Source organism: Ranitomeya imitator, chromosome 5, assembly GCF_032444005.1.
Source record: "Ranitomeya imitator isolate aRanImi1 chromosome 5, aRanImi1.pri, whole genome shotgun sequence".
NCBI lineage: Eukaryota > Metazoa > Chordata > Amphibia > Anura > Dendrobatidae > Ranitomeya > Ranitomeya imitator.
Window position 1 is genome coordinate 36,598,945 of NC_091286.1, and position 12,802 is coordinate 36,611,746.

At 44.0% G+C, this 12,802-nt stretch overlaps 1 protein-coding gene across 3 annotated transcripts in view; it reads right to left on the bottom strand.

Moving 5' to 3' along the window:
- Positions 1-11,856: 11,856 nt before the first annotated feature.
- HHAT (hedgehog acyltransferase) overlaps positions 11,857-12,802 on the bottom strand; it is a 312,900-nt gene continuing 311,954 nt past the window's right edge. For all 3 annotated transcript variants that reach the window (XM_069768561.1, XM_069768560.1, XM_069768559.1), the window contains one exon: positions 11,857-12,134. In XM_069768561.1, coding sequence (XP_069624662.1) covers positions 11,998-12,134 — 137 coding nt within the window. In that variant the 3' untranslated portion in view covers positions 11,857-11,997. The remainder of the gene's footprint in view (positions 12,135-12,802) is intronic.

Below are 12,802 nucleotides of genomic sequence, written 5' to 3' on the forward strand. Positions count from 1 at the left end.
CTGCAGTGGATCTGGTCTTCAGCCTCTTGATAATCCAGGCTTTGGTCGCAGGGTGGATTTTTGGCATGTTGTCAGAGCTCAAGTTGCAGTTCATGTGAAGGTCTGGGGTGCTGGGTTTCTTTTTATACACACACACACTAATTAACCGATCATTTACTGAGTACAGGTGAGGATGTAAACTGGGATTGGGTGCATTATATGACCAGGCAACAAAACTTTTGTCTTGCCAAAATCTGACCATTCTGTGTCCATTAACTGATCAATACTTCTGCATTGATGCCAATTTATTTTCTGAACCTAAACCACATTTTGGAGGGTTTCAGCTTTCAAAAGCATAATTTATACAACCAATGGATGAATTTAACATAGTAACATAGTTAACGTCAGGTTATAAGCTTTTATTTACATAACATGGATAAGCGAAATAACTTTTGTCAGGGAGTGTAGAGTTGAAGTCTTCTTTCTCTCTGAAGAGGCAATTTGCATATTAAATTTCCCAGAGGGGCATTGCACGGTGAATAAGCCTCCTTACATTGGCATGCCACAGCCGGTATGTCACTCTCCACAGGGAGAAATGTCACTTCTTAGACCTCAGTGAAATTCCCATTAATTCCCTTTCGCTCTGATTTCTAACTGGAAAAGTAACCTTTACAATAGTTTATAACTTTAAGATCCTGACAATCTCTTTTCAATAGAAAAATTACAAGAAGATAAATTTGTTCAGAAGCAGGATTGGCGAAACAACAAGGGACTACTGACAGATTTATAGCTCTTACTGATGGTACTCAGTAGAGAGCAATGTAGCACCTAGAACATTTATTCTGCCCAGTTAGGATATACATTGCTTTCCTTAGAAGTTAATATTACTTTTATATCTAACATGTAGAACAGCGTCCGTCAGTCTCATCAGCATGCTGCGCTACCCGCCATTTCAGAAAACTTCGTGTCCCCAGAGGTTGAACTTTTCACACTTCTCGGAGTGTTTTGTGCACAGAAATAAATCCACAAGAGTTTGAAGGATTCACTTATGTGTTCATGACAACAGCGAAACATCTGAAGGACGTAGTTCAGTGTAATACGATAAAAAGTGACATTATCTAGACAACTTCAGCACGTCCTCAAATCTGTACGTGGAGAATCACAGTGTTGGCTAAACACATCAGTACAGTGACTGCCTGTCCTGTGATATCTGGAACCAAGACGTTTGCAGACATTTTTTATAAAGGAAAGGTGGAATCAGAAAAAAACTGTAATCAGGATTTATGTTAAACTAGATGGCAGCCCGATTCTAAAGAATCGGGAGTCTAGAATCCATATATACTTTATTTATTCAAATGTAAGAATAATACAATTAATAAATAATAGTAAGAAAGAACAAAAATAATAGGCAGTATATGGAGAAAACACCAAACAAAAGTTCAAAATTGGTGTGAAAATGTCACTGAACCACTTCACAACTAAATATATATAGTTTTGGTAAATGGTATTATCATTTTTTTGACGAAATTCGGCAGGAGCTTGAAGAGCAACGTCACTGGGCCCGCCTCCACGCAGTAGAAACTTGCTGTGAGGTAAAAATTCAAAAATCACACCAAAATGGCGGGCGGAGTGTGTCACAGTACGGCACGTTTCTGATTGGTCGCTCGCAGCAGGCGGCAACCAATCAGACACTGGACACTGTTGACGTCACTTATCTCCGGACATTAGCTCCGGACATTAGCTCCGGACATTAGCTCCGGACATTAGCTCCGGACAAAGCCACGGAAGTTGGCACAAATTGCAGGAAGTAGTATTCTAGGCAATTATATATTAGATGTACTTTTTTTAATTTTAACAAAAAAACTTTTTCTTTTTGTCAGTGTTTAAAATTTTAAAAATCTTTCAATTTCACTAGGCCAATTATTAAACTCACAAGATGGCATTTTACAGGAATTTAATTATAATCAGACAGCAATACTCTGAAAATTAATACCTCTATATACAGTAGATAACAGATCCACCTTTCACAATAGGTGATATCACAGCTCACCTCCTCCTCCTGTACAATGACCGATAACACATCTATATACAGTAGATAATACAGGATCCATCATTCACAATAGGTGATGTCACAGCTCACCTCCTCCTCCTGTACAATGACTGATAACACCTCTATATACAGTAGATAATACAGGATCCACCATTCACAATAGGTGATATCACAGCTCACCTCCTCCTCCTGTACAATGACTGATAACACCTCTATATACAGTAGATAACGCAGGATCCACCATTCACAATGGGTGATGTCACAGGATAACACAGGATCCTGTTGTGAATTCAGCTTTTGGGCTCCCTCCGGTGGTTGTAGAGGGTAATGCAGTTGTGCCTGGACTGCAGGAGTGTACAGGTGTATCTACTAATTGCAAAACTGACTGGGGTATATAGCTTTGCAGGATCCTTTAGTCAGTGCCATTTGTCCATTGTTCTGGAAGGATTCACTTCCCTGCTGGTCCCTCCAGTTTGCTGTGCTTTTCTACTAAGATAAGTCCTGCTTGGTTTTTTCTGTCCACCTGCAGTGGACTTTATAGTTCTGTGCATTTTTCATGTTTTTGTTTTGTCCAGCTTAGTCTGTGAAGGATTTTTTGCAGCCTAGATATTTCTCTGGAGATGCAGATATACCCCCCATGTCTTTAGTCAGATGTGGTGATCCGTATTTTCTGCGGTGGATATTTTCTAGTGTTTTTGTACTGACCGCATAGTACTCTGTTCTTTTCTTTCTTTTTAGCTAGTATGGCCTCCTATGCTAAAATCTGATTTCATATCTGCATATGTTATTTCCCTCTCCTCTCACAGTCAATATTTGTGGGGGGCTATCTATCCTTTGGCGATTTTCTCTGAAGCAAGATAGGTTTCCTGTTTCTGCCTTTAGGGGTAGTTAGATCTTAGGCTGTGCCGAGGGGTCTAGGGAGTGTTAGGTACCCCCCACGGCTACTTCTGGTTGCGCTGCTAGTTCAGGGATTGCGGTCAGTACAGGGACCACTTTCTCCAGAGTCTGTCTCATGCTGCTCCTAGGCCACCAGATCATAACAGGATCCACCATTCACAATAGGTGATGTCACAGCTCACCTCCTCCTCCTGTACAATGACTGATAACACCTCTATATACAGTAGATAATACAGGATCCACCATTCACAATAGGTGATGTCACAGCTCACCTCCTCCTCCTGTACAATGACTGATAACACCTCTATATACAGTAGATAACACAGGATCCATCATTCACAATAGGTGATGTCACAGCTCACCTCCTCTCCTGTACAATGACTGATAACACCTCTATATACAGTAGATAACACAGGATCCACCATTCACAATAGATGTCACAGCTCACCTCCTCCTCCTGTACAATGACTGATAACACCTCTATATACAGTAGATAATACAGGATCCACCATTCACAATAGGTGATATCACAGCTCACCTCCTCCTCCTGTACAATGACTGATAACACATCTATATACAGTAGATAATACAGGATCCATCATTGACAATAGGTGATGTCACAGCTCACCTCCTCCTCCTGTACAATGACTGATTACACCTCTATATACAGTAGATAACACAGGATCCACCATCCACAATAGGTGATGTCACAGCTCACCTCCTCCTCCTGTACAAGGACTGATAACACCTCTCTATACAGTAGATAACACAGGATCCACCATTCACAATAGGTGATGTCACAGCTCACCTCCTCCTCCTGTACAATGACTGATAACACCTCTATATACAGTAGATAACACAGGATCCATCATTCACAATAGGTGATCTCACAGCTCACCTCCTCTCTCCTGCACAATGACTGATAACACCTCTATATACAGTAGATAACACAGGATCCATCATTCACAATAGGTGATCTCACAGCTCACCTCCTCTCTCCTGTACAATGACTGATAACACCTCTATATACAGTAGATAACACAGGATCCACCATTCACAATAGATGTCACTAGGGTTGAGCGAAACGGGTCGAAAATATTCAAAAGTCGCCGACTTTTGGCAAGGTCGGGTTTCATGAAACCCGACCCGACCCCTGTGTGGGGTCGGCCATGAAGTCGGCGATCTTTTGAATCTAGAATCGGAATTCCGATATCGGGAATCGGAATATGTTTAAGATATCGGGAATTGGTATCGGAATTCAGATTTAAGTGTAAAATAAAGAATTAAAATAAAAAATATCGCAATACTTACACTCTGACGCGCCCTGGTACTAACCGGGAACCTTCCTTCCTTAGAATCAGCCTTCCAGGACCTTGCGGTGACGTCGCGGTGACGTCGCGGCTTGTGATTGGCCGCGCGGCCGCCCATGTGACCGCTCGCGCGACCAATCACAAGCCGCGACGTCACCGAGACGTCACCGAAGGTCCTGGAAGGGCTGATTCTTAGGAAGGAAGGCTGCCGGAAAGAAGCAGGGCGCGTCCGAGGGTGAGTATATACCTAATAGGAATATTATATACCTAATAGGAATATACTCACCCTCGGACGCGCCCTGCTTCTTTCCGGCAGCCTTCCTTCCTAAGAATCAGCCCTTCCAGGACCTTCGGTGACGTCGCGGTGACGTCGCGGCTTGTGATTGGTCGCGCGAGCGGTCACATGGGCGGCCGCGCGGCCAATCACAAGCCGCGACGTCACCGCGACGTCACCGCAAGGTCCTGGAAGGCTGATTCTAAGGAAGGAAGGTTCCCGGTTAGTACCAGGGCGTGTCAGAGGGTAAGTATTGCGATATTTTTTATTTTAATTCTTTATTTTACACTAATTTATGGATCGCAGGGCCTGAAGGAGAGTTTCCGCTCCTTCAGACCCTGGGAACCATGGAAACCCAATGCACTGCATTGGGTTTCGAGTTTCGGCCGACCCCGACCCCGACTTTTTTATAGGATCGGCCGATTTCACTCGACCCGACTTTTGAAAAAGTCGGGTTTCGTGAAACCCGACCCGATCCTATAAAAGTAAAGGTCGCTCAACCCTAGATGTCACAGCTCACCTTCTCCTCCTGTACAATTACTGATAACACCTCTATATACAGTAGGTAACACAGGATCCACCATTCACAATAGATGCCACAGCTCACCTCCTCCTCCTGTACAATGACCTTTGCCTAGATCAAAGCAGAAAAAAAACTTATATTTCAGTCAATAGGGCCAAAGCCTGTCTATTGCAGCATACTTTATATCCATGTGGCTGCCCAAAAAGAACAGGAATTATTTATAAAGTATTAGGCGTCGTAGTCAGTGGAACATTGCAAGATTACTTTCATTTTTTAATACACTGAAGACCACATCTCGCATTTGGTGGCACCGGGTGTGTGGAGATCACTATGTTACAAAGTGGGACTCTGGCAGATAGCAGCGGCAGGAGCGAGCTCGACTGCAGCATGTTAACTATTTAAATGTCAGTGTTAAGTTCCGACAGCAGCAGTGAAATGGTGCGATTGTTGATATGCACGTGCACCAGCTCCCGTGGGCTGCCTGGGAAGCCATCGTGGGGAACGAATGGGTTGTAATTGCAGCCGGGGGTCTGCTGAAGGCCCCCCGAAAGTGCCACCTTGTTCCCCCTAGAAGCCCACCTTGTGGGTGGACTTCATAGGATAACATAATTGTCACTATACACCGCGATACTGTGTAATTGTGGTATATAGTATAATCGATCAAATGATTACAAGTTCAAGTCCCCTAAAAAGGACTAAAAAAATTAAGTAAAAAAAAATAAATAAAAAAAAGCTGAAAATAAATAAAAAATTTAACTTTCATCACTTTTTTCCCTTTAAAAAAAATGTTCTCATCATTTTACCTCACTTGGATTTTTTTCCCACAGTTTTTAGCATATTACGTGGTAAATTCATCCTGCAAATTTTGGAAAAAGGGGAATAAGAAAATAAAAGCTGAAAATTGGAAAATTTCCCAGTCATGAAGCGGTTACTATAGACCCTGGAATTTCTACATTTTTTTTAATAAAAATGTACATTCAACATTGAGAGCTGATTTCTGATGATATCCTGTAAATTGTGAGGTGCAACCTTCATGGTTTGGACTCGTTTCTCCAGCGCATCCCACGGGAGGACAATCGGATTCAGGGTCGGGAAGTGCGGAGGTCACACTTACACCTAGAAACCTTAGTGATTGGCTACAGCGGTGACTTCCCACATCATCCAGGGGCCCCGAATCGGTAAGGAGAGCGTTCCTTCATTTTCTAATGTTATTTTTATCGTTCTCAGCAGTTTGTAAAAGATTTCCCGGAAAATTCTTTTAACGAGGTCGGAATCGTGATTGATATCTCAGGATAAGGTACGTAACTTACTGTATATATTCCCATAGAACAATATGTAATCCCAGCACAATCCCATGAATCAGCAGCCCGGTGACTGCATTCTTCCACCATAAAATATAGGAACATTCATGGAGCCTCCATCTAAAATTACTTTCATTGTGATTATTGGTTCCCTAAAGAAATCTACCACGAAATTTACAGATAAATTATAGAAATTCCAGCTGTGAAGATTATATTAAGCAATTAGATATTTCCCCACGAAATGTATATTTCCCTAGCGACAGTACAACAAATGAAGAAATGTAATATAGCGTGAATATACAGCGCCGGGTCTGCGAATTGCGGGCACAGCCGTAGCCGTCACGGACGAGAGCACTGTGAACTTCTTTATACTGGTCGACTTCTTGGGAACCTCTTCTGATCAGTAGGCGCCATGAGGTTACTACCCACGTCACGGAGGCCACGAACACTGTGAACTTCTTTATACTGGTCGACTTCTTGGGAACCTCTTCTGATCAGTAGGCGCCATGAGGTTACTACCCACGTCACGGAGGCCACGAACACTGTGAACGTCTTTATACTGGTCGACTTCTTGGGAACCTCTTCTGATCAGTAAGCGCCATGAGGTTACTACCCACGTCACGGAGGCCACGAACACTGTGAATGTCTTTATACTGGTCGACTTCTTGGGAACCTCTTCTGATCAGTAGGCGCCATGAGGTTACTACCCACGTCACGGAGGCCACGAACACTGTGAACGTCTTTATACTGGTCAACTTCTTGGGAACCTCTTCTGATCAGTAGGCGCCATGAGGTTACTACCCACGTCACGGAGGCCACGAACACTGTGAACGTCTTTATACTGGTCGACTTCTTGGGAACCTCTTCTGATCAGTAGGCGCCATGAGGTTACTACCCATGTCCCGGAGGCCACGAACACTGTGAACGTCTTTATACTGGTCGACTTCTTGGGAACCTCTTCTGATCAGTAGGCGCCATGAGGTTACTACCCATGTCCTGGAGGCCACGAACACTGTGAACGTCTTTATACTGGTCGACTTCTTGGGAACCTCTTCTGATCAGTAGGCGCCAGGAGGTTACTACCCACGTCATGGAGGCCACAAACACTGTGAACTTCTTTATACTGGTCGACTTCTTGGGAACCTCTTCTGATCAGTAGGCGCCATGAGGTTACTACCCACGTCACGGAGGCCACGAACACTGTGAACTTCTTTATACTGGTCGACTTCTTGGGAACCTCTTCTGATCAGTAGGTGCCATGAGGTTACTACCCACGTCACGGAGGCCACGAACACTGTGAACGTCTTTATACTGGTCGACTTCTTGGGAACCTCTTCTGATCAGTAAGCGCCATGAGGTTACTACCCACGTCACGGAGGCCACGAACACTGTGAATGTCTTTATACTGGTCGACTTCTTGGGAACCTCTTCTGATCAGTAGGCGCCATGAGGTTACTACCCACGTCACGGAGGCCACGAACACTGTGAACGTCTTTATACTGGTCGACTTCTTGGGAACCTCTTCTGATCAGTAGGCGCCATGAGGTTACTACCCACGTCACGGAGGCCACGAACACTGTGAACGTCTTTATACTGGTCGACTTCTTGGGAACCTCTTCTGATCAGTAGGCGCCATGAGGTTACTACCCATGTCCCGGAGGCCACGAACACTGTGAACGTCTTTATACTGGTCGACTTCTTGGGAACCTCTTCTGATCAGTAGGCGCCATGAGGTTACTACCCATGTCCCGGAGGCCACGAACACTGTGAACGTCTTTATACTGGTCGACTTCTTGGGAACCTCTTCTGATCAGTAGGCGCCAGGAGGTTACTACCCATGTCCCGGAGGCCACGAACACTGTGAACGTCTTTATACTGGTCGACTTCTTGGGAACCTCTTCTGATCAGTAGGCGCCATGAGGTTACTACCCATGTCCCGGAGGCCACGAACACTGTGAACGTCTTTATACTGGTCGACTTCTTGGGAACCTCTTCTGATCAGTAGGCGCCATGAGGTTACTACCCACGTCACGGAGGCCACGAACACTGTGAACTTCTTTATACTGGTCGACTTCTTGGGAACCTCTTCTGATCAGTAGGCGCCATGAAGTTACTACCCACGTCACGGAGGCCACGAACACTGTGAACTTCTTTATACTGGTCGACTTCTTAGGAACCTCTTCTGATCAGTAGGCGCCATGAGGTTACTACCCACGTCACGGAGGCCACGAACACTGTGAATGTCTTTATACTGGTCGACTTCTTGGGAACCTCTTCTGATCAGTAGGCGCCATGAGGTTACTACCCACGTCACGGAGGCCACGAACACTGTGAATGTCTTTATACTGGTCGACTTCTTGGGAACCTCTTCTGATCAGTAGGCGCCATGAGGTTACTACCCACGTCACGGAGGCCACGAACACTGTGAACTTCTTTATACTGGTCGACTTCTTGGGGACCTCTTCTGATCAGTAGGCGCCATGAGGTTACTACCCACGTCACGGAGGCCACAAACACTGTGAACGTCTTTATACTGGTCGACTTCTTGGGAACCTCTTCTGATCAGTAGGCGCCATGAGGTTACTACCCACGTCACGGAGGCCACGAACACTGTGAACTTCTTTATACTGGTCGACTTCTTGGGAACCTCTTCTGATCAGTAGGCGCCATGAGGTTACTACCCACGTCACGGAGGCCACGAACACTGTGAACTTCTTACTACTTTCTGGCATCCTGGACATCTCCTGTAGCCAATCCGTAAGCTCCGGTACTCCGCCAATATAGACAGAACGCATTAATCAGAGCTCATTGATTGGCTGCCGCGCCATTGAAGTGACACCAGCCCCACAGCCGGTGCCAGACACTGGGAGCAGTGGCGGGGACTCAAGGAATAAGAGCACAGTGCAGTTTGTAACTTTGTTTCGCCCACCTGACAAAGCCATACGCGAAACGCCTAGAAAGGTCCTGGTCAGTGTGGGTCATACGCTAACTGTGGTACGGTGGGTAATATTATAATTGTCCTCTTTGACATGGTGTGTTCATGGTAGTTTCAATACTGCTTCGACTAAACACTTTTTTTTTTACCCTGGATTAGTTTCATACAAATGTGTATATATGACATTATCGTCTGATATCTTGGTTTCAGGCATTTCTTTATTTACATTATATTCATGGATTCCTACAGTTTGGTGTTGTGTTTATTTACTATTGCACTTTTACTGCTTTTTTAGTGTAGTTTATACTTTCTTAACTGATATGATACAATGCCATTGTGGGACTGTGTAACGCTTTTTTCTTTAGGAATTGTGTATTCGTTTTTTTCTCTATATTTAATCTATTTAATAAATGTTATATTTTTGTATTTAACGCAGTATAGTTATTTTTGGTCTATTACAATTTTTGCTGTAAGGAGTAATTCAACAATTACGAAACGGGAATAACCCCTTTATCTTTAGTAACAGCGCCACATCTGTCTACAGGTTGCCAGTGGTATTACAGCTGACCATTATTCACTTGCATGGAGCTGGCTTGCAATACCAGGTTTGACCCACTGACAGGTGTGGTGCTGTTTCTGGAAGGAAGTCGCCTTGCGTTTCCATAATGGATGCAGTAGAAGTGGCTCATTTAGAATCAATGAACGAACAGGGGGTTAAATACACTTTACATAACAGTCAGTTCAGGTAAAGAGTGAAAAAAACCCTTCTCTTCTTCTCCTCTTTCCATAAAAGCTACATTTATATTACGAGCTTTATACATTATCAGCTGGATTTGCCGTGTGCCTGGAGAACGTTATCTGCTAATTACAAGGTCGCCGGCGGCCGCTTCATGGAAAAATCTACTTTTAAATAAATAAATTGCTTTTATTGAGTAAATGTATGTAAATGTCAGGGATGCGCACATTATATTATTGTCTTTTATCACCAAAGTGAATGTTTCCTGCGCCGGTTTTTCAGTTTCTAGATACATTTTTAATAACGGATGAATTGCTTTTTCGGGAAAAATATTTTACAGAAGAGGCATTTTGATGAGACTTGTAATAGTTTGGATGGTAAACTTTCTATAATATTCCGTAAGTAAGAGTTTTTCTAATTATGCAAATTGTCTCTTGAGAGAGGGAGAGAGCTAGAACTCTAGTGCCACCTATTGGAAGGTAGCGATCCTACAAGTCAATGTTGACCCTTTAACGAGCCTTGTCACATGACTTAGGATAATAGCCAAACCAGAATCTCAATTTGCAGACACTGTGTTTCAGGGTACTGCCCCTCGTCAGTGCAAAGTGGAGATCTGGTTTTGGCAGAGTGAGAGGCAACGGTCTAATGGAGCTGCAAATTGTCTCTTCAGAGAGGAAGAGGATTAGAATTCTAGTGCCACCGATTGGAAGTAGCAATCCTAACAGTCAATGTCGACCCTTTAACGAGCCTTGTCATATGACTTAGGGTAAAAGCCAAACCAGAATCGGCTTTAAGTCTCCTCATCTCGACATGCTTAACATGTCACTCTCCGCAAGGAGAAATGATACTTCTTGGATCTGAATGTTATCTTAAGGCCACGTTCACACAAGCAGTATTTGGTCAGCATTTTACATCAGTATTTGTAAGAGAAAACCAGCAGTGGGTGATAAATACAGAAGTGGTGACATGTATGTAAAATACTGACCAAATACTGATAGTGTGAACATGGCCTACATTGGCACCAGCCCACTAAACAGCGCCAACTGGTGTACAAAAAAATAAAGGCATTCTCACCTCACCGATTTCCAATTCTCCGAATACCCAGTCGGTCTCTACTTCCTGATGCCAGTGGTTGTCTGCAGTGGTCACATGTCAGGAAATCATCCCATCATATAGCCCTGAAAAAGGCTATTTAGCCGAAACGTTGGGTTGATTTTCTGTTCATCACCTGTTGGCTTGAATTTATAAATAAATTAGTTTTTGGATTCACTTTATCCTATTTTTAATTTTTCCAGTGCCGAAGGTTTTCCATTTATTTGTCAGTGTTTGGCTGCAGTGGTCAAGCAGAAAGTAGAGAGCGGCTGTAAGTCAGTGCTGAGATGTTCTTACGGCGGCTGCTCTCAGTGCAGTGAGCGATGACTGTGGCTGCGCAGACATTCCTGTTAGGGAGCAGTCGGACGGCCCTATAACATGGACGATGATCGCATCGCGCTGCACGGACTGGCCGGCGGCTTTCCTGACCTGAGGGTGACAGCGTATATTTCAATGCAGCTGTCAGGCTCGGGTGAGGAGAGCCGCCGGACAGTCCGTGCACTGCGATCGTCGTCTTTGTTATACGGCCGTGGGAATTTGAATATAATTTTCGGGCACCCTGAAGACACCCGGTTAGCACCCGAGCATGCTCCGATAACACCTTATTGTTCGCTCATCACTACTCCCTAACACTATTAGCCTACAGATTAACCCTACATCTGCTGGGTAACAGAGTTATCCAACCTGACAGGTTCCCTTAAAGGTATTTCTGAAAAACAGTAAAAAAATTAGCATAAACTAATCCAGTAGAAACATGAATAGTAAAAAAGAAAATAATTTTATTACAAAAAATAAGAAATAACAATGAAGGCTGTGCATCTGTACAATACTGGCGCTGGATTCCACCTCTAGGCATCCTGAAGATCCGGTGATTTGTGTGTAAGTTGTGGTGTGAGGTCTTCACTTGTCTGACATTTTCCTCGAACAGAGCGGAAACTTGAATTTGTTTTTCGGGTACAGGAACAGATTCCATTCAATTCCCACCTGAGCGTAACAGTACAGGCAGCTAAGCATCACGAGAGGGATCCACGGCCAACCTGAAAAATGATAAATTTTCGTAGTCAGTGGTCGGTCGGCCATGGTTTCTACTGGATGTCAAACTGCATTCCTCGAGGGCCTCAAACCATGCGTGTTTTCAAGATTTCCTTAGCATTGCACAAGGTGCTGGAATCATTCTCTGCAGGTGATTAAATTATCACCTGTGCAATGCAAGGAAATCCTGAAAACATGACCTGTTTGCAGCCCTCGAGGAATGCAGTTTGACACCCCTGTCTTATAGTTTTCAAACATAACATCAATATGTGGTAAAGAAGATTTCCTATTCTATCCACATTCTTGCCAACAGTCTTGATTTTGCTGGGACAATCCAAAACCACAAGAGAAGAGTCTAGCATAAACACTTAAGATGGGGTGAATCTTCTAAAAAAACTGAACTCAGCAGATTTGCTCATAATCAGCTGGAAATTTTGATACACGTTTAAGTAATTCCATACGCATCGAATCTGCCAGCAAGGTGACAAAGAATAAAACCCCCAAAACCTCTTATACTGACCTCTCCTCAGCCCTACTCATACCTCCCTGCTACCACTGGTCCTTGAAATGGCTCCTATGTTTTCTGTCGTCTTTTGAGCCGCCAGAGATGCGGTTCTTCACTTAGTCTCACACCACCATGTCTAGAAGGGCTCACGCACATGACTGTAAAAAT